This window comes from Diabrotica virgifera, chromosome 1, assembly GCF_917563875.1.
Source record: "Diabrotica virgifera virgifera chromosome 1, PGI_DIABVI_V3a".
In the NCBI taxonomy this organism is placed as follows: Eukaryota; Metazoa; Arthropoda; class Insecta; order Coleoptera; family Chrysomelidae; genus Diabrotica; species Diabrotica virgifera.
The window spans coordinates 281,089,202-281,112,273 of NC_065443.1; the positions used below are offsets into that span (position 1 = coordinate 281,089,202).

Consider the following 23,072-nt stretch of genomic DNA (forward strand, 5'->3'; position numbering starts at 1 on the left):
CCACAATACTAGAACGTCTCAGCAAGACTACTGAGATTATAAACAGCATCAAGCAGAGAACGCTGGAGTATTTCGGACATGTAATGAGAGGTCCAAATATAGGTTGCTTCAAAATATTATTCAAGGAAAAATAGCAGGCAAACGCAGTCCAGGACGAAGAAGAACCTCATGGTTGAAGAACTTGCGAGATTGGTATGGTGTTGATACAAGCATGCTATTTAGGGTGGCAGTGCATAAAATTAAGATAGCTATGATGGTAACCAACGTTCTGAGAGGACATGGTACATGAAGAAGAAGACCCTTGTCATTCACACTGCTTAGCTTCATTCCTGTGTCCTAGATATGACGCCTTTCTAATTTTGATAGTATTGACCAGATAAGGACGGATGTTCATTTTTTTCAATACTTCTTTATAATTTGTAGTTTTACTGGTCCGATAGGTCTGGATCCCGCGTACCAAAAAAAATGATTAAAGCAAGCCGAAAATTTATTAATAGCTTAAGGGTGTCTAGTCGGACAAACTTTGATATATTGGTACACTGGAACAGGAGAAGTTTTAATTTTGGAACAGGTTAAAAATTTGGAATAAGTAAATTATACAGTTGTAAAAATATAACACACCCAATAAATTAAACATATATATTATCACAAATTAATAATACAGAATTAATGCAATTATTTATAGAACATATTAAAAATATAAAAATCAAATTATAAACTAACCAATGTAAAGACTGAAATTAAAATCTATTATAATATATAAATAAACCTGTGTTTTTGCCTGATGTGGTATTTCCACTGACCAGTGGTCATTCCTTATAAAGTATGTAGAATAAGTAGGATAAAAAATGTTAAGTAGATAGGTATAGAAAAATATATTGTAAAATAAATGAGCAAAATTGGTGAATCGGCGAATGAGCCTTGAAGGGCCCGTAGTCATACAACTCCAAAGAAAAAAAAAATTGTATGTATTTTGTAGACAGATGTATTTTGTCCGACAGAACATCCAATTGATTTGTTACAAAAATCAGACTGTTATTACTAACCAACATGATTTCTGTCATTTGACATGTTCTTTGTGTTCCACTCATTAAAATGCCCAGTTGGTGATACACACCAGTCTGATTTTTGCATGAGAGTTTAATGAAAGGGCAACAAATCAGTTGGAAGTTCCGTGCGACAAAATACGTCTGACGTTTTCGTAGTCTGACGCTCCAAATTTTTAACCAGTTCCACCATTAAAACTTCCCCTGTTCCAGTGTTCCCATATATCAAAGTTTGTCCGACTAGACACCGTTAAGCTATTAACAAATTTTCAGCTTGCTATTAACAAACTTTTTTTTTCTTATGCGGGATCCAGAACTACGACTTATTCTTAATATTCTGCGGTACATCGACATTTCGAATGAATTTAATTTGTCGACATACTGTTTTAATGTCCAGGCCTCAGCCATATAGCAATAGAGACCACACATAACACTTTATTCTTCTCGAATACAAATGCTAAAACATTCAAGTATCTAACAATAATACATACAAATGTTTTTTATTAAAACTTGAACCAGAAACTATCAATGTTTGAAAAGAAAATTCGAAAGGAAAAAATCCAAGACTAGTTTAAACTACTATTATCTAAATGGTCACATAATCGTGTAGACCCTCTGCAACTACTCTCTTGCGGTTTATTCCATACCTGATATATTACACCATAATATCCATTGTAGACCCATTATATATTCATTAAGTAGTAAAGAAACAAGTTTGTGATTAGTGATTAATAATAAGTAAATCTCCATTTTTTAATTGATTGAACCATAAACCGCTATAAATATGGTAGAGGATTTAAAAAAATAAACATAGTGTGAAGATCATCATGTTTTTGAAAAAATTATTTGGAGTTGTTTTGTGTTTATTTGTAACTGCTCGATTATCATCGGCAGGTAAGTACCTGTTTATATTAAATTACATATTCGATTGTCTACCTACAACATATTATGCCAAATTTTTAATTTAGCTGATTTTAGTCTTTGTCCAAATATTAAGTAACTTCATCAAGTACAACTGGTGTTGATAATTTGTCTGTAGTACCCACAAATATATCTCTCACCATCTTTGTAGATTGATCGTATACTAGTCCAGGGCGCATCTGTTTTGAGATGGACGTTGAGAGATGACTCAAATTTTTTTGCAGAAACTGCTTGAAAATAACTCAAATAATAATATTTGAGTTATCCTCCACTCAAAATGGTCCGGGACATTGTTTAAATAATCAAAATGTCAAAATATGAAGGAAAAATTCGATTTTTTTATTGGTTTCTTTATTATAACTTTAAAACTATTCATTTATAAGAAAAGTTGTAATGACATAAAAGTTGCGTGAATAGATTTTCTACAATGTAAAATTGGTCAAAAATTTAAAAAATAGTCACCCTTGTTGTTAAATAGCAATATTTGCGAAAAAAACCATACAAAACAAGTATTCGCATTTTACGTTTTTCAACAATTTATGCCACACTTAGGACCTTCATATTTTATCCAAAAAAACTTTATTATATACTAACACAACACTGTAAATTTCATTAAGATCGGTTCAATAGAGTTTGCAAAATAAATTTTGCAATCCAGCTTTCGCAAAAATAATTCATTTTTTTTTAAATGTTGCACGACTGAAAATAAAGCAGATTACAGGTTGAATTTTTTTGCTTATAGAAGTGTACTGTACCTTTCATTTGAAATTTGCAAAATTAAAATTGATTAATTACCACGGCGTCAGGAAATTGTTTAAATAAACATTAATTTTTCGTGCTACGCGCAGGACAGCGATGTTTTTTTTTGAGTGAATTTGATGGCCTTGACCGAGCCAATTAGCCAGACATTTTGTTATTTTAAAAACAAACAAATTTGATTTTTCAATCAGAGGAATTTTTTCTGTATTTCTAACTCTAAATACATAACAAACTAACATTATTATCTACAATTATTATCTAAGTAATACTCTGTTTTGGTTGTTCATATTTTTTTTTGTAAATTTCTATTTTTTTTTGTATTTTTTGTTGCATTTTTTATATTGTTAATTTGTTTTTTTTATTATTTTTTTTATTGTTATTTTTTATAAATTGTTTTTTTTTACTACGCTAAGACGTAAACCCGATTCATCCTCGCGGAGGTTTACATCTTCTTAGTTTTTTTTTTGTTTTTTTTTGTTGCTTTTTTTATTTTTTCTGTTTTTTTTCTTTTCTTTTCTCTTTTTTTGTTCTTTTCTTTTTTCAATTATAATATACAAAAATTACTTAAATCTACAGGGTTTAAAACAAAATAACAACAAAACAAACATGTTTGTTTTGTTTTAACAAACATGCCTGCTTTGTTTTAACAAAATTTCTTAAATACAGGGTAAATCTTATTGCTACAATCTATATTTACAGTTTTTGATATGCTCGTAAATTGTTTTTAATATATTAATATCTTCAGAAAATATCAAATTGTGACAGCGATGTTCGATTCACACAAGTTGATTTCCACCAAAATTTCTGTAAATCTTTATCGAATATATTATTTTCTTACTCTATATTTTGTTGTATTTTAACATTTTAATTCCACATAAATCAAACTAATTTTATTATTGTTTGTGAAATATTGTTTAAACAATTGCATATGTTTAAAAATAATAAACTTTTATTCTCTAAGTTAAAATATATGAATAAAGAAAGTTTTTGCTAAAAAAGTGTTATTTCAAAGGATAGAGTATGTGTTTTTCTTTTGCAATAAACAAATTTAATTATTTATATCAAAATATAATAAACATTAAAATGTATCAATCATTATCAAAGGTAATTGGAATGCCCAATCAGAGTAAACTATCCGCTGTCCTGCGCGTAGCACCAATAATTAATGTTTATTTAAAAATTTGTGACGCCGTGGTAGTTAATCGATTTTAGTTTTACAAATTGCTGATGAATGGTACAGTACACTTCTATAAGCAAAAAAAATTAAACTTGCTATCTGCTTTATTTTCAGTCCTGTAACATTTTGAAAAAATGAATTTTTTTTGCGAAAGCTGGATTTCAAAATTTATTTTGCAAAATCTATTGAGCCGATCCTAATAAAATTTACAGTATTGTTTTACTGTATCATAAAGTTTTTGTGGGTGAAATATGAAGGTCCTAAGTGTAGCATAAATGGTTGAAAAACGTAAAATGCAAATACTTGTTTTTGTATGAGTTTTTTGCAATTATTGCTATTTTGCAACAAGGGTAATATATCTATTTTTTAAATTTCTAGCCAATTTTATATTGTAGGAAATTTAATTACGCAACTTTTAGGTCAGTACAACTTTTCTCTCGAAAATGAATACTTTTAAAGTTATAATCAAGAAACGAAGAAAAAAATCGAATTTTTCCTTCATTTTTTGACATTTTGATTATTTAAACAATGTTCTTCCGGACCTTTTTGAGAGGGACGATAACTCAAATATTATTATTTGAGTTATTTTGAAGCAATTTCTGCAAAAAAATTTGAGTCACCTCTCAACGTCCAAATGTACTAATATTTTTACAGATGCGCCCTGGTCTATACTTGGTCTAGTCGCAACATAGGGGGTCCCGTGGGCAATTCTAGCTCGTCGTGATTTGATGGTGGTATTATAGGTTTTTTCGGAATCCAATGGAAGTGGTCTGGAAGCCCAAAAATGGTGCGTTTAATTGTTATTAACAAATTATGGTAAAATTAGGTGTTTTTCAGGAATTATTAGAAGCCCTGTAAATAAATTGATGGTGTTAAGGTTTTCTCTGGTGTATTTTTGGTCGCTGAATCGAATACGACTAGTCGCGATTATTCAAACTATGTTCTTATTTTGTTAATAACAAACTAATTGTTTATTCGCCGAAAAGCTCCAAATAATGCGCTATCTACAGCAATTTCTTACACTATTTATGATAGCTTAAACCACGTTCTGAATTTGTTATTAATAAATTATTGTAAAAACAACGGTTTATGGTACGTTGTTGTAGTACGTTACCCACGGGACAAACAAATCGTATTTTTTTCAATTATTGCTCTATAACTCCGAAGATTTTAAATTTACAAAAAAAACACCCAAATAAAAATTCACCGCAATTAAATTCTGCATAGCGATAAGTTTTTCCCGATTTTCTCTGACGAAAATTTTCCTCAGAAAATGCGGGATATCCCAACAAAATCTCTAATTTTCAAAGGAAGTTTTAGGTAAGTAATTATTAATCAATAATTAAATAACTTAGTGATATCAAAGCTTTCTTGGTATAGATTGTAATTCCAGAAGCCGGTGAAAATTAGTCGAATATTTTAGCAACAATTCAATTGTTAATTAACAATTTTCGATCGCAATAATAACCAAAATAATCATGATACATTGATGAAACTTATAAAGATTATAAAGATGAGATGCTTATTTAATATTTTATCGACTATTTCACTAGACTGTTTTTAACTGATAAAACTTAATAGCAACGGATAATTTCCTACTGACAAAACTCCTTAGCGACGTGATTTTTCAGCGACAAAATTATGACAGATCCGTCACGAAAGTGTCTGGTCATAACAAATAAAAAAAGATTATATTTCGTTGATATGGTGCATTAATTGTCTCGTGAAATAGTCTTGTCGAATATCATTCGAGAGAAAATTATTTAAGTTTCATTCAAGTTCGTTGCCTTTTGGTAATTTTCGCTTATGAAATTTTGACAAAATCACTCGACTGACGTCTCGTGATTTAAGTCAAAATTTAATTCGCGAAAATTGCCAGGCAACAAACTTTTATACCAGTCGAAAATATTGCCGGCAAAATTTTCTTTCTTGTGATATTATATACGACAAAATATAAATTTTTCGTTTTTTTTTGCATAATCTTTAAATTTTGAAAAAAAAATAGTTATAATACGCTGGTCTAATTAGTAAAGTACAAAGAAAGGTTATTTATCAGCAATTTTATTGCTGGAATCGAATATTATGATCCTATATATTAATAATATAGGTATGTAAAGTCCGCAGATAGTGTGCTACTTTTTTTATTAATAAAATGGCGCACCCAAATCGTGTTTTTTTCAATTATTGGTCTATAACTCCAAAGATTTTAACTTTACACTAAAAATACTCAGATAAAAATTCACCCCAATTTAATTCTACATAGAGGAATATTTTTGCCGATTTGCTCCGACGAAAATTTTTCTCGGAAAATGTGGGTTGTCCCAACATAATCTCGAATTTTCAAATAAATATTTTGGGCAAGTAATTATTTATCAAGAATTAAATAACTTGGTGAAATAAAAGCTTTTTTGGTATAGATTATATCTGCAGAAACCGGTGAAAATTAAACGAATATTTTAGCAACAATTCAATTGTTAATTAACAATTTACAGTCGCATTGATCATTGATCAAACTTAGAAAGATTATAAAGATGTGATGCCTATTTAATATTTTGTCGATAAAATATAAATTTTTCATTTTTTTGCATAATCTTTAAATGTTTAAAAAAAGTTATAAACAAATTAACATTTCTCAGAAACCGTTTATTATATTATAATTTTAAAAAATACTTAAAATGCGTATTCTAAAGGTCTTGAAAATGAAGGCTTTAAAATTTTTTTCCAACCATTTTCAAAAAAGTTATGAAACAGAAAAATAAACATACGATCACTCCGTTGTTTATAATTTGTTTTAATTGTTTCAAAGCTTAAAAGTGAGTTTATGGTACAAACTAATTACTCTAAAAAATGTCAAACATTAGTTCAATGGTTATATTTTAATCAAAGATTAAAAATGTTTTTTTTTTTGTAATTTTTAGCGCGAAAGTAGGCTCGACACACAGCCGGAGATGTTCACTCGAAGCGTCTGACACGCTTTAAACTCACGCGAGTTGTGTATGTGGACGGGTATAATACATAATACATAAGCTCCGGTACTGTATTAGTCTACTTTCGCGCGTGTAAATTACAAAAAAAAATATTTATAATCTTTAATTAAAATATAACAATTAAACTAATAACTGATATTTTTTTGTAAGTAATTACATTGTACTTTAAACTCACTTTTACGCTTTGAAAGAATTTAAAACAAGTATAAACAACGTAGTAATTGTATGTTTATTTTGCTGTTTCATAACTTTTTTGCAAATGGTTGGAAAACATTTTTACAGCATTCATTTTCAAGATCTCTGAAATACGCATTTTACCTATTTTTTAAAATAAGAATATAATAAGAACTTTCTGAGAAAAGTTAATTTATTTATAACTATTTTTTTAAACATTTAAAGATTATTCAAAAAAATTAAAAATTTATATTTTGTCGACGAAATATTAAATAGGCATCTCATCTATATAAGATTTCAAAGTTTGATCAGTGTATCATAATTATTTTGGTTATTATTGCGACCGTAAATTATTAATTAACAATTGAATTGTTGCTAAAATATTCGTTTAATTTTCACCGGCTTCTGGAACTATAATCTAAACCACGAAATATTTTACGTCACCGAGTTATTTAATTATTGGTAGATAATTACTTATCTAAAACTTTATTTGAAATTTAACGATTTTGTTGGGAAAACCAGCATTTTCTGAGGAAACTTTTCATCGGAGTAGATAGGGAAAAACATGTCTTTATGCAGAATTTAATTTCGGTGAATTTTTATTAAGGTATTTTTGGTGTAAAGTTAAAATGTTCGGAGTTATGGAGCAAAAATTGAAAAAAACACGATTTGGGGGCGCCATTTTGTTAATAAAAAAAGTAGCACACTTTCTGCGGACTTTGCATACCTATATTATTAATACATACAATGCTTCGATGTCAGCAATAAAATTGATGGTAAATAACTTTTTCCAAGAATGGTCTATTCTCCGATAATCAGCCCAGACTAAAAAGAAAGTGGTTTGTTTCACGAACAATCACTTTTTATCTGCCCTTAACATCGGGTCAGGGAGGGGATAAGGCACCATCGCACCAGAGGCACCATCGTACCTCTGGAAAAATTCAGTTTTTCATTGTTCAAAGTCTCAGGTAAAATAATCCGAACATTCCAGAGCCCGGTCTATGTTATAACCGTTGACTGATAAATTTACTGGAAGATACGAAACTAAATGAGCGTTTATGTACGACACCAGTGGTTTTAAGCGTCGTTTAAACACAACGACAAGTCACAGCAACTAGTTGTGATGACAAGTTGAAACGCTGTTTAGACGCTGCGATTCAATGCGATACCACCTTCAACCCAACTCCAACTTTGATAAGTTGTGCGATGCACCGTTTACACACAGTGATAAGTTGCAACAACTCGATTGACCTTGATAAGTTGTTTGATTTATCGCTGTGTTTAAACGATCCTTTTAGAAATAGATGGCGTTAGCAGCTTTCTAGGTGCGAGATTGAATTTACCTGAGACAACGATGAGACGTATTCAGGTAGCTTTGGTTATCGGAATTTGGGGTCGGTCGGGTCGATCGGATTATAATAAAAATTATTTAATTCTTTTGATGCTTTTAAATTTGAGTTCTCATTCAACGATAACAATGGCAATCTTTAAAATAATTAGTGGAGTGTACCTATATATTACTTTCTAAACTCGTTTTTAAATTAGCAAGAATAATTTTGTAGTTGTAATTTGTCTTCTAATTTGAATTCTTGAAACAAATCATTCAATATTATAAAGTTTATTTAATCATTTTATATATATATATATATATATATATATATATATATATATATATATATATATATATATATATATATATATATATATATATATATATAATAATATAATTTATTTAATAAAAAATTTATTTATCGAGAAAAATACTCACTGGGTGATTTTAGATATTGTACATTTCTTATTTGCCTCATAATCTCGATAAAAAAATAGGTAGTTATTTTCGTTAATTACAGTCTCTTCTGATAATTGTATATTTTGTTTGGAGATATTGCAAACGTATTTACTTAAATGAAATTGACTTAGTAACCCTCTCGGGCACTTTAAACTCTTCGGGAGAAAAAGGGTAAGGACTCATGAATTGTTGCAATCGCGATTTCCAACAATTTCTTCCAAGTTTTTTCGTGCCGTCGATATTTTCCGAGTTAGGGGGAAAATAGTGACTAAGTATTGAATTATTTATTATTAACTTTACTTCTTAAAGGTGCCGTGTATTTCTGAGTAGGCGTCCACTGTGCATTGTGTATTGTCAGGTGAGATATTAGATAGTCACGATTACATTATTCTATTACGAGTAATTTCATTAATATCATTTGGCGAATATTACCCAGCCATGACATCTTTTTCTAGACCTCTCTTACCCTCTATATTTCCTTCGAGTTCCAGTTTCCGACAACTATATCGTTCTCCTCGCAATATGTCCCTAAGTATGTCCATGTTATTTTAAGCATTCGATGCAGGCACCTTATTTCAAAGACTTCAAGTTTGTTAGTGGAGCTGGTCTTTATTATCCATGCTTTCATTACATACAAGAGAACAAGCCAAACGTAACACTTAAGCGTATTGTACAGTAGAAAAAATGAAAGAATGAACCCATGAACGAACATATAAAACACGCTGTATTTTCCTGGCACCGTGTCAAAAAATTGGCCAGCACAGGTACATGTAATAATTATTATTACATGTACTTGCGCTGGACAATTTTCTTTGCGATATGTTGACAGGAAAATACAGCATGTTTTATATGTTCGTTCATGGGTATTCTTTGATTTTTCCGACTGTATCTCAGGTTGAAACCCAAATTTCAGTGAACAGTCATAAGAGTCTGGACGTCGACATCCCATTGTTTATGAGAGATATTTTTCATTAAGTTAAGCCCGTTTGAGCTGACAGTCGGAGTGAGTGTATATTGTCTTACCAAGATAGACGATTATCCAGTTTTATTCCCAAGAAGTTAATCAATTCTGAATAATTTATTGTAAACTCTTTAGGAACTACTTATTAACTTTTGCTCTCAGAACGAATTTCGAATAAACAATACGTTCTTCAGACACAAAGATCAAGAAAAATATACATTCAAAAATACAAGAGCACACATATCCGATATTGATTATATGTATATTGACAAACAGAAACATCCATCATTCTCAAGTACTAGACATAAGATGTTTAAGTGCAGCTAATATCGGAAGTGATCACAACCTAGTACTTGGAAAAATCAGAATACATCTACAAAAAAACAGGAAAAAAGACCCTATTGAATGTGAGACAAGAATAAAAGTAGAACAGCTACAAGACTTGTCAACACGAGATCTATACCAGACAAGACTGCAAAAAGTACTGAACGAAAACTACATAACACCAGATGAAGACATAGAAGAAAGTTGAAGGAAGATTAGAGATAATATCAAATGGCAGCAACGGACGCATTTGGAGAACTTAAAATAAGTAAACATATACGAAAGAAAAGGAGAACACCCCATGGATCTGTGAAGAAATAAAAATAAAATGCCAAGAAAAAAAGAAAATCTAGCTAGAATACAAATTCAAAAGAACGAGACAAACATATGTGAAGAATCTAAAAGAGTTTGAAATGAGTTAAACTCAATAGTAAGAAGGAAGAAAACAGAACATTGGTAAGCATTTTCAAAAGAGATGGATCACGACTTATACGGGATGCAAAAGGAAATGTGGAAAATGATAAGAGGTCAAACAGCAGAGATGAAGGAATTGATAGAAGTAAAACATATTGATACAAATACATGGACAACTTAATTAGAAAACTTGTATCAAACAGCTAATCATGAAGAACTGGAAAACCAGGATTAGAATCGGATGAGCAAACAGAAATTAAAGAGGAAGATATAAAGAACGCCTTAAAACAGATGAAAAATCGAAAAGCACCAGGGAAAGATGGAATAGCTAATGAACTTTTAAAAGACGGAGGAGAGAGACGTCACAAAGAACTGAATATCCTGATAAGTAAAATAATAAATACAGGAAGAATTCCAGACACTCAGATGATAGCGTTGTTAAGAAAAGTGATAGGGCAGACCCCAGTAATTTTAGAGGGATAAATTTACGGAGCACTATACTGAAACTCCCAACAAAAATACTGATGAAGAAAATAATGGCGTGCATAAATATATCGGTTGAACAACAAGGATTTAGAAGGGGAAGATCATAACGATGCAGTTTTTGTGATAAGACAAATAGCGGAGAAATCATTAGAGTATAACAAGCGAGGGTTTTTCTGTTTTATATACCTAGAGAAAGCGTTTAATAGAATACAATTAAAAGACGTGATACACCTACTATATGACAAAAATTTACCACTGGATATTATAAAACTGATAGAAAACATTTATGTACGAAATAAAATAGAAATGAAAGTCAATGGAATAATAACAGAACCCATATTAAGAAGCAAACACAGGAATCAAGCAAGGAGATTCACTAATCCCTCTACTTTTTTAACATAACGCTGCATGCAATAATAAAACAAGTGAAGAAAAAAAAAAGATAAATAATGGGCGATAAAGAGATAAAAATACTCTGTTACGCTGATGACACCGTGTTAGTAGCAGAGTGCGAAGACGACCTACAAAGATTACTGCACGAATTCAACATTAACGCAAAAGAAATGAATATGAAAATATCAGCTTAAAAAACAAAAAGCTTAGTAATATCCAAAGAACCAATAAGATGCAAATTGGACTTAGACAATAAAAGTAAATACCTGGGAATTAATCTATCAGCCGACAATAATATCGAAGAAGAGGTTAAAGACTAATAATTAAAGCCAGTAGAACGGCCGGATGCCTAAACGACACAATTTGGAAAAACAAATACCTTAGAGTGGAAACAAAGGACCGAATATATAAGTCATTTGACTGAAGTTATTAGACCAGTTATGACTTACACTGCCTAAACAAGATCAGATGCAAGCAAAATACAAAGACGTCTGGATACCAACAAAATGAAGATCTTAAGAAGGATTGCTGGAAAAGGACTACGGGACAGGGTAAGAAGTGAGGAAATCAGATGCATATGTGGGGTAGACAATATAAATACCTGGGTAAAGAATAGAAAAGAAGAGTGGAATCAACACATAAGCAGGATGTCTGAATCAAGGATAGTAAGAATAGCCAGGGACAAGTCACCGTTAGGCCGAAGAAGTATAGGACACCCAAGGAAAAGATGGAATGACAATTTAGGGACAGAATAAAAGGCACCGTTGAAGAAAAACAGGCAGTACTGCCTATATAAAAGAAAAAGTAGAAGAAGAAATTCTTTAAGTAGATTTTTGGTAGTATAATGTGCTTCTTTGGAGTTTTACTGAAGATTATTGTTTTCGTTTTAGTGGGAGAAAATTCTAGGCCAGTAGTGTTTGACCAATTCTCTAATATCTAAATGACTAGTGGGTTAAGTGATTTAGCGATGTCATTGATGGCAATAAGGAAAAGTGCAACGAGTAGACCATTGAGGAATGTCGTTTAATTGGATTTTTGAGTCTAAAAGAACGTTATTTATTCGAATAAGTTTCGTCTATATAGGAAATTATTAATAAATTTTATATTTCCTGGAATTGACCAACTTAATAGAATTTTTATATCTAATCCCCAAATGGCACGCGTTATAAAATATAATAAAAGATAGCCATAAGCCAAACATACTTTATCACATCCAAATGACCCATGAATTACAGATTCAATATCCACTAGGTTGTCTAATGTAGATGTGGACTTTCTAAATCCACTTTGTATAAGGCTAGGTAGCTATAATATCAATAAGTCTAATACTATCTAGTATCTATCAAGTGGATAAACTGATTAATTTTTTTTTTGTGAATTTGATGGCCTTGACCAAGCCAATTAGCCAGACATTTTGTTATTTTAAAAACAAACAAATTTGATTTTTCAATCAGAGGAATTTTTTCTGTACTTACTAACTCTAAATACATAACAAACTAATATTATTATCTACAATTATTATCTAAATAATACTCTGTTTTGGTTGTTCATTTTTTTTGTAAATTTTTATTTTTTTTGTATTTTTTGTTGTATTTTTTGTTGTATTTTTTTGTATTGTTAATTTGTTTTTTTTTGTTTTTTTTTTAAATTTTTTTACTGTTATTTTTTATTAATTGTAGCAAGTTTTGTTCCATTGAGTTTTTTCACTAAGCTAATACTTTTCGAGTTATTTGAGAGTGAATATGTTCGTTTTTTAACAAAAAAAAAACACGTTTTTAGACGGTTTTACGCAAATAACACAATAAGCAAGTATTTTATCGAAAAGAGTATTCAATAAAAATATACTTTATAAAAAATTAAAAAAAAATGTCTGTATAAAGTCTTTATACTCAGTAGAAGCAGAGTTGTAGCTAAAAAAGTAAGTTCTTATTCGTCAAATACCAAATCGAATATTTCAACGTGAAATAACCAAAAAATAAAGCACATTTCTGGGAAAACTCATCGCAACTTTTTTAAAGTGTTTAAAAAAGCTTTGTTTTTGTTTTTAAAAAAGTTTCTAGCATTAAAGTAAGCACGTTACGCTGAAAATAAAGTTGGTCTTTTTTTGTAAAAGATAGTTTTAAAAAAGCGTGAAAATCACCCTCTAAAAAGGAACTTGCATAACATGTTTATTTCGAAAGAGATGCTATAAATTTGCTAACTCATCGCAACTTTTTAAAAGTGTTTAAAAAGCTTTGTTTTTGTTTTTAAAAATGTTTCTAGCATTAAAGTAAGCACGTTACGCTGAAAATAAAGTTGGTCCATTTTTGTAAAAATAGTTTTAAAAAAGCGTGAAAATCACCCTCTAAAAGGGAACTTGCATAAAATTTTTATTTCGAAAGAGATGCTATAAATTTGCTATAAATCACAACAGAACACGATTTAAAAAGAAAAAAAGTAGTTTGTGTTTTTCGTTTGGCCCCTCAAGACGAATAAAATCAAATTATTTTTACCGCTTCACAAGTGACTTTACTTATGTATTGTTTATAATACATATGATCTGTAAGTTTAATCGTAAATTTAGTTTTACAGTATTTTTTTTATTTTAAAAAAAATGCCTTTTTTTAAATAATTTTTTAATTATCAGTGATACGAAATATCCCAAAGTGTAAAGGTTTTGGTTTTCTGAATATTTTGTTTTACTGTAATACAAAAATTGGTTAAGATATGGCTGTTCCGAATTTGCATATACTCGTGTTTAGTGACTCATTGAAGTCATTTCAACTACAGCCTTTCAAAAATAAGCACTTTGAACCGATGAAACTTACAGATCCTCTATAATAAGCATACATACGTAAAGTAACTTATGAAGCGCTACTGATTAATTTCATTTGAGATGCTAATTAGGAGGTGATTTTTAGATTTTTTTACAAAAAAAGGGATCAACTTTATTTTGTGCGCAACTTGTTTACTTCTGATACTAGAGACTCAAAAAAAATAAAGCTGTTTTTAAACTTTTTAAAAAAGTTATGATGTTATGAAGTTTTCCCCGAAAAGTTCTAAATTTTTTGGTTATTTCATGTAGAAATATTCAATTTGGAATTTGACAAATAATAAGAACCTACTTTTCATTAGCTACAACTCTGCTTTTACTGGGTCTACGACTTCATAATATGTCATATTTATATAAAACATTTTTTTCACTTTTTGATAATCTGTATTTTTGCTATGAATGTTTTTTTGGTGAAATACTTCCTTTTTTAGTTATTTGCGAAAATCCGTCTAAAAACGTACTATTTTTTGAGAAATGAATATATTCACTCGCAAATAACTCGAAAAGTATTTACTTGTGAGGTCAAGACTAGTGAAAAAAACTCTATAGTCAATTTATATTTCCAACATTTTTGCAGAAACAAAAATAAAAAAAAAATAATACAGATTAATATGATAGTGACTGCTGCGTTAAAATTTTGAATACGGGCCATGCAAAATAACCGCGTGTTCTTGGCTAGTTACTTGAGTAGGGGGAATTTTACACTTCCCTCTAAGGCTAGTTCCAACAAATTTAAGCTAGGCGCGCCACTATACAGGCAGGTTTTAAAGACAACAAAATAATGCATAGGCTTTCGTATCTTTCCATATTTATCAATCAACGGTATAACTATTTTAAAATACTTTTAGATCTTGGTGACATAACGTCTCCAGTTGACCCCGGAAAAGCAAATATCAATGAGGAAGAAGTAGAATTTATAATTTATCAAAATTCTGAAACTACGGGTTTCCAAAAGCTAGCAGTCGGGCAAACAGTAAGTATTGGCGAAGAAAAAGATATCAGAATAATCATCCATGGTTATGCCGAGAATCCAGACTTAGATTGGGTAGTGAAAATGAAGGATGCTTTCTTATCTAAAGGTTACGTTGTCATCGTTGTTGACTGGTCCAAAGCTGCAGTTAACTACGAACTTGGTGCTGATAATGTTAAACAACTCGGCCTATATGTTGGACAGTTTATTATTGCTAGTGGACTAGAAATTAGTAAAATTGAAATCGTTGGTAAGTAGAGATAAAAAATCTAATGTAAGATGTGTAGTAGCAGAATTGATAACCAAAATATAATGTAAATGACAGAAGAAGTAGGCCAGTAATGCCTGGTTGCACTAACAAATCTTAAGTTCCAGCTTAGTCCATCTCAGCTTATAGATAGGACCACTTTAAGTCTCACTTACGTTGCACAATAATTTTCGATCCTTATCTAGGCACTCCACGTGGCAGTCCCTTGTGGAAATCTAAATTCCCTCTTCCGTACGCGGTACTCCTCCTCAATCTCCTCCATGACATCAGTATAGACTCTTACTCTGCCCCATACTCTCGTTAACCTTCTTCTCATGACTATACATTCATTTCTTTGTGCCTCGATATCCGCATTGGACCAGTAGGGCATCGTGTTTACATCTCGGTGACCCATCCTGCATCTCTCCATCGCTTCTTTAATTACTCTCTCCAGGTTTTTGATCGTCGGTGATTGACCCTGTATCATACTCACTCTCCATTTAATCAGCTCCTCGTATACTTTCTAGTCATTACCATCAACGCGTGCGCCCCCCGACGTGCCAGACGCACCGACCGTGTTAGTGGTCCCCACCACGGCTACCGAAAATCCGATGTACTGATGCTCCGTTCCGGTGGACTCTGGCAAAACCTTCCAGCCCCTTGCTTTCGTCGCTATTCCTTGTGTCGCCATAATTACGTCCATGTACGTACCCGTATCTCTCCTGACAAACGTGGAATCCAGACCTGTGTTCAGTAGTACCAGATCCAGAGTACCCACCCAGTCGGGTCGAGTGTCAGTGATAGGAGATCCCCACTCCGCTGCTTTTAAAGTCTCCCAGCACTACACATTCTCCTGTGGTCCTCACTTCCTGCATGATCTTGTCCGTCTTCCTTTCGTACTTACCCACTATTATCTGTTATGTTTGGAGAAACATAACAGCAGACCTAACAACCTAGTTTACATTATTTCATCATAATCAATGGTGCTAGAGCCCTATGAAAGAGCCTCGACCTTCCCAAGTCTATTACGCCAGTCAGACCATTGTCAACCGTTGTCAGTTTGCTGCGCTTATTTTTCTCCCATCCTCATCTACACCATCCTTCCAGCTAAGTTTTGGCCTACCCCTATTTCTACTTCCCACAGGTTGTGGCATAAGGATTTTTCTAGGAGTGTCGTTCTGCTGTGATCTTGCTAGATGTCCTGCCCATCTTAGTCTTCCTATTCTTATAAGAGATACTACGTCTTTACCACCAAATTTTTGTTTATATGTGTGCTATAGTTGTACCTCCTCCTCCAGACACCATTTTCACAGATGCCACTGAATATTCCTCTCAGGACCCTTCGTTCAAATATAAGCAGGCAGAAGGTTTTCATCTGCTTTGGAAATGGTCCATGCTTCTGATCCAAATGTCAACAATGGTTGTATAAGGGTTTTGTATATGGTTAGTTTTGTTTTTTGGCTTAAGTTTCTGCTTATCATATTATGTCTACTCAGTCCAAAATAGCATTTGTTTGCGAGGATTATCCTTCGCTTGATTTCTTCGATCATGACGTTCTCCTTGGTGATCAGGGAGCCTAAGTATGTGAATTTGTCCACCACTTCAAAGGTAGAGCTATCAACCGTGAATTGGTGACCGATGTTTCTGGCTCTATTGTTGGGTGTTGACTTTTTAGATAATTTTTAATTTACATTATTTACAAAAATATATTTTTTAGGATCTTGCTTGGGAGCACATGCCGCAGGTCATGCTGGCAAATACATTCGTGAGCAAACGCCACAGCAAGTGCCCAAGATATTTGCTTTAGATACTGCAGCTAAGAAATTTGAACTTCCAGAAGTACCAGAACAGAATAGATTGTCAAGAAACGATGCTATCTACGTGGTACTGATTCACACAGATTGCAAACAATGGGGCTATAAAGCACCTATCGGTTTGGTCGATTTCTATGTTAATGGAGGCAATGTTCAACCTGGATGCGTTGTTGTCGGTGTAGATGAAGGTAAAAACTTAAAAATGTTTAGATATAGATTTGAACTAGCTTATTAGGTTACAGGAATATCCCGGTCTATGGAATAATAAATTTGAGGTCCCAAAACGTTTCCATTTACTATTTAATAAATATATTCGCTTATAGGAATACGTTTTAATGAAATAATACCGCTTAATTGAATATTTTTCAGATAAACGAATAAATTTTTGAACTGAATGAACTGAAAAGTCTCACGATACAGAATCGACCATTATAATAAAAGTTAAAATGGTAAATAATTATTTAAATCTGGAACTTTTCTTGTTGGAATTTCTTTCTGGTAAATCTGGAATAAATTTTTGTCTGGTTTATTAGATCTTAGGTCTGTCAGGTAATAAATTCTTTATTTCTTTGTGATGACCACCAATTCGAGTCTTCGCCGTAACATCAACAGATCATAAAGTACTTTTTCATTTGTCAAAAAGTTTCTATTGCCACCCACTTTGTTGCCTGTTAATAAATTTTTAAAAACAGTTAATTTAGAATTCAACCAAAGACTACGTATTTGCCAGAATTGAATCATGGCATGGTCAAATTAAAAAATTACTTTTATGTCAAATTGTTATGTCAAATTGTTATGTCAAATTGTCATGAGGGCAATACAAATCGGCAATTTTAAGCCCTCTAGTGTAATTCGGTAAGAATATTTTATGCATAAAACTGTATTTACCTATAAATAATTTTATCCAATATTTTATTGATATCTTCGTCTGAATATTTACTAAACCAACTAACTCATGTTATTCAATTGGCCAAGTTGTAAAACATTAATTGTGGTAAATGGCAATTAATGTTTATTTACAATTACTTGAAGTTTGTATTTGAATATCAAAAAATAGTTTTTTGAACATCACACGATAGTAAAAATAAATATGAAAATAATGCTCCAGTTTGTTTCTTAAACTTGTTGCCATTCGGCAATTTTCAATTTATTCTCACTCTCTTGTGATATTAATGTTGAGAACATTTCATACATATTAGTGTATGCATGCACACATAATGTAATCTGATGTTTTATTAAAATGAGTCTTAGGTACTTACACTACTGTATGTATGTACATAAATAGTATCTACATTGTATGTAATGACCTTAAATAGGACAAGCAACGAAATAGCGTGGAACGGTCACAAATCGGAAGAGTTTGTAGTCAAAAAAGGACTTAGACAAGGTGTTCGACTCTATCGACAGTATTATTTAATCTGGTTTTGGAAATAATTGTAAGGAATAGCAGAATAGAAACGCAAGAAACAATCTACCGTATCGTGCATCAATGCATGGCCTGCGAGGACGACCTTACGCTGCTAGCAAAAACGAACAACGAATTATGAGAAAATTAGTGACAGAGACAAAAAAATTCGACCTAGAAATAAATGAAGAAAAACTAAATACGTGGTTCTAAGAAATACAGAAAGATATCCTGAAGATATGCTAAAGTTAACAGTGTTCGATGGAAAAGAGTATAAATTTAAAAGAGTAAAGAACTTTACATATCTTTGGACATAATAGACGAAAAAGGACACGAGGAAAATGAACTAAAGCACAGGATAGCAAAAAGTAATGGAAAGGTCGGCAGTTTAAAAAAATTATTAAAGTCAAAATACGTATCGAGAAAGACAAAAACCAGAATATACAAAACCGTAATAAGAGCAACAGTCACCTACGGATGTGAGACATGAGTACTAAACAAAACAGAAGAAGAAATGATAGAGAGGTGGGAACAGAAGGTAGTAAGAGCTATTTTCGGGGTAAAAATACAGAAGACGGTTGGCAAAGAAGAACCAATAAAGAAGTAAGGATGCTTTACAACGAACCAAGCATAACAATATACAAAAATGCACAATAAATCAGGTGGGAAGGTCATGTCGAGAGAATGGATAGAGCAATAATGCCAAAGAAAGTAGGGAAGGAGGGGGCTAGTTGTAACAATTTTCATAAAATCAAATATATCTGGACAGCGATTTTTCCAATTACCACTAATTAAACACTCAACGCTAGTTTAACTCTTTCTGAATCAAATTGAACTGGAAAAAAGTTAAAAAGACTGGTATTTTTTAATTAACTAGCACTGTACCAAAAAAAGTGCATTGTTACAACTTACCCCGCGCTTGGGGCTAGTTGTAACATCTATTGGGGTAGGTTGTAACAGTACGATAATTTGTAAAAATATCTTCCTAATCGTAAAATTGTTAAGCAAAATCAAAGAATAACTAAATTTAAAAAAGAAATGAATACCGAAAGTTTCATTTCCGTTTAAACAATAGCGATAACCAAAATTTTATGAAGGTCAAATTTTATATTAACTTATCCAATAATTGAAGCTCGTGCACAAACACAAAACTACTATTTGCAACTATGGGAGGATGACTGGCTAGACGGTGTCATTTGCAGGGCGATAAGAGAATACGATTGAGCCAGCTAAATTAGTTCAAACGGTAAAATAACCTATGAAAAAGCCGTGGTACTACTTACCCCTGTTACAACAAGTCCCTTGTTCCCCTACTGTTAAGAAGACCAGTTGGGACAAGGAGACGAGGTAGACCAAGAAAAATATGGCAAAAAAAGTTTCAGGAAGATATAGGATCGATGCAAATTACAGGCTGAATAGAGAAAGCGAAAAATAGGATACAGTGTAGAACCATCATAGTGCAGCAATTTTTACATAGACATTAAATAAAATTATATATAAGACATTAGTATATACTCTCATAGGTATTATGTAAAATTGTAAAGTTGTAATTGTAAAATTGTAAAGCCCTAGGCCTACAAGGCCTGTAGAGCATATTAAATGAATATTTCCGCTAGCCACCAATGATCGGTTATTACAATATCCCGGGTATAGGAATATTTTTGCTTGACACGAAAGGTATTCCAATAAGCGGGTTCGACTGTATTGCAAATTCTTACGATTGTTTTCATTTTAGATGTCTGCAGTCATGTTCGAGCTAACTATGTGTTTATCGAGTCTATTATGACTGAAGTTCAAGCTGACGAGGTTACCGTCGTTATTAAGGATGGACTGGTAATTTCTACGCCAGTAGATCCAAGCACCTCGAGAACTGCCACGTTTGGGGAACAAGTAGAACAACTAGTTGTGCCTGGTAGTTTTGTTCTTCAAACTCAGGCCGTTTCACCATTCCTGCAAACAACTGCAAAACTGTAAATGGTACCTATAAATAAAGAATTATTGACGTCAACTATGGATCTGTTTTTTTTTGTTGTTTATCTTTAAAAAGTAACTAATTTGTTTCTATAAATTTAACATTATGTATTGACAAACAAACGAATCGAAATGATATTGCACACAATGGGAAGAGACAGAGAACTTTTGACAACTATTAAAAGGAGAAAGACAGCATATTTGGGTCACATAGTTAGAAATGATACTTACGAGTTGTTGCAGCTGATTATGAAGGGTATAATCGAAGGAAAAAGGGGTTCTGATAGACGACAAAAACCTTGACTGAAAAACATTCGCGACTGGAATGTGGACCGAAGCGACTGGAAGGCGCTTCTAACCCGGGAGTAGTCGAGTTCACTTCTGTAACGTCGATAGTCGCGTGTGAGATTCTATCTCAAAATACGAATTTAAAACAAATTTTTATTTTGTACTATTTTTATCTACTTTTTATATTGAAAATATATATTTCTAACAATTTTATTAAAAAACCTGTGTTGACGGCCACCTGCCAACATCGGCCACCTGTCCTAACGGCCAGTTTAAAAATTTCCCAAACCAATTATATGTAGACTACAAAAACTGGCAATACCGTCCACCTTTCTATATCGGCCAATAGTTCTTTCATTTTTAGTGGCCGTTACTGACAAATTTTACTGTACAGTAAAACCTGTGTTAACGGCCACCTGCTAACATCGGCCACCTGTCCTAACGGCCAGTTTAAAAATTTCCCAAACCAATTATATGTAGACTACAAAAACTGGCAATAGCGGCCACCTTTCTATATCGGCCAATAGTTCTTTCATTTTTAGTGGCCGTTACTGACAGGTTTTACTGTATTACGAAAAAGGATGAAATCTGAGATTCTATCTAAAGGCGCGACTACTCGCGGGTTAAAGCTAATTGGCTCTCCCCAAAGCGACAAATTCCAAAAAAAGAAGACGAAAAAAAAAAGAAAATTCCTACGCATTACTACACCCTTCCTCGAGGCACTTACGAAATTTTTTCAAAATTGCAAAATTTTTCATCAAGTTATCGCGAAAACGGATAAAAATTGAGATTCTATCTCACCGCGCGACTACTCGCGGGTTAAGAAACTCAGAAGATAGAGACGAATTTGCAATGGTTACAGCCAACCTTCATTAGCGGAGTGGGTATTAGAAAAAGAAGAATTGGCAAACTACATTTAGCCTTAGTCCATGCCAGTCTTATTCTTCTAGTAATTTCCGCACTTAATTCCACTTTGTCAATTTCAGAATTTGGCATAGGTAGATATATTCGTTTACTTGTTCTATTAGTCCTGTCGCCAGGGGGGGTACAACGGCCTCGTTAATTCAGATGGACTTACCCAAGTTTTTTTTTATGTATTTTGACCCGTAGAACACGAATTTTTTGGGTAACAGTTGATCCGGATGTCGATAAGATTGTTATAGACCAAGAACTTGAGGAATCAAATAACAGCGATTTTTGGCAAAACAAAACAATATTTTGTATTTTTTGGGTCATTTTAAGCAAAAAATATTTCTACAAGTTTTTTAGTAGGATGCACAGTTTTCGAGATAAACGCGGTTGAACTTTGAAAAAATCGAAAAACTGCAATTTTTAAACCCGAATAACTTTTGATTAAAAAATAAAATAGCAATTCTGCTTAGCGCCTTTGAAAGTTTAAGTCAAATTATGTCGGTTTTGATTATTTGCATTGCTAAAAATTTATTGTGTTATTGTTAAACAAAGCTACAAACAACTAGTGCGTGAGTGATGTTTCTATGATTTCTCATTTAAAATCGAACGAGTAGGTAGAATAGGTACTAGTGCAATCAAGACTATTTCTACGTTACATGCGTTAAAACGCATGTAAAAGCACGGGAAACCCTACGTGTTTATAGCTTTGTTAAACAATAAAAAAATAAATTTTTACCAATGCAAATAATCAAAACCGATATAATTTGACTTAAACTTTCAAATGCGGTAAGCAGACTTGCTATTTTATTTTTTAATCAAAAGTTATTCGGGTTCAAAAATTGCAATTTTTCGATTTTTTTAAAGTTCAACCGCGTTTATCTCGAAAACTGTGCATCCTACGAAAAAACTTGTAGAAATATTTTTTACTTAAAATGGCCCAAAAAATACAAAATATTGTTTTGTTTTGCCAAAAATCGCTGTTATTTGATTCCTCAAGTTCTTGGTCTATAACAATCTTATCGACATTCGGATCAACTGTTACCCAAAAAATTCGTGTTCTACGGGTCAAAATACATAAAAAAAACTTGAGTAAGTCCATCTGAATTAACGAGGCCGTTGTACCCCCCTGGCGACAGGACTATATCTCATGACATTGATAAATATATATATGGTGTCGCCTGTGTTTATAATTGTAAAATTTTGGTCATGTCCATTTTTAATT

At 32.1% G+C, this 23,072-nt stretch overlaps 1 protein-coding gene across 1 annotated transcript; it reads left to right on the plus strand.

Moving 5' to 3' along the window:
• Positions 1-1,775: 1,775 nt before the first annotated feature.
• Positions 1,776-20,690, plus strand: LOC126879133 (phospholipase A1-like). Its single transcript, XM_050642085.1, has 4 exons — positions 1,776-1,940; positions 15,092-15,463; positions 17,178-17,462; positions 20,415-20,690. Exons 1-4 carry the CDS (start codon positions 1,874-1,876, stop codon positions 20,651-20,653), a joined length of 963 nt encoding a protein of 320 aa, XP_050498042.1. The 5' UTR covers positions 1,776-1,873; the 3' UTR covers positions 20,654-20,690.
• The last annotated feature ends 2,382 nt before the right edge of the window (positions 20,691-23,072 follow it).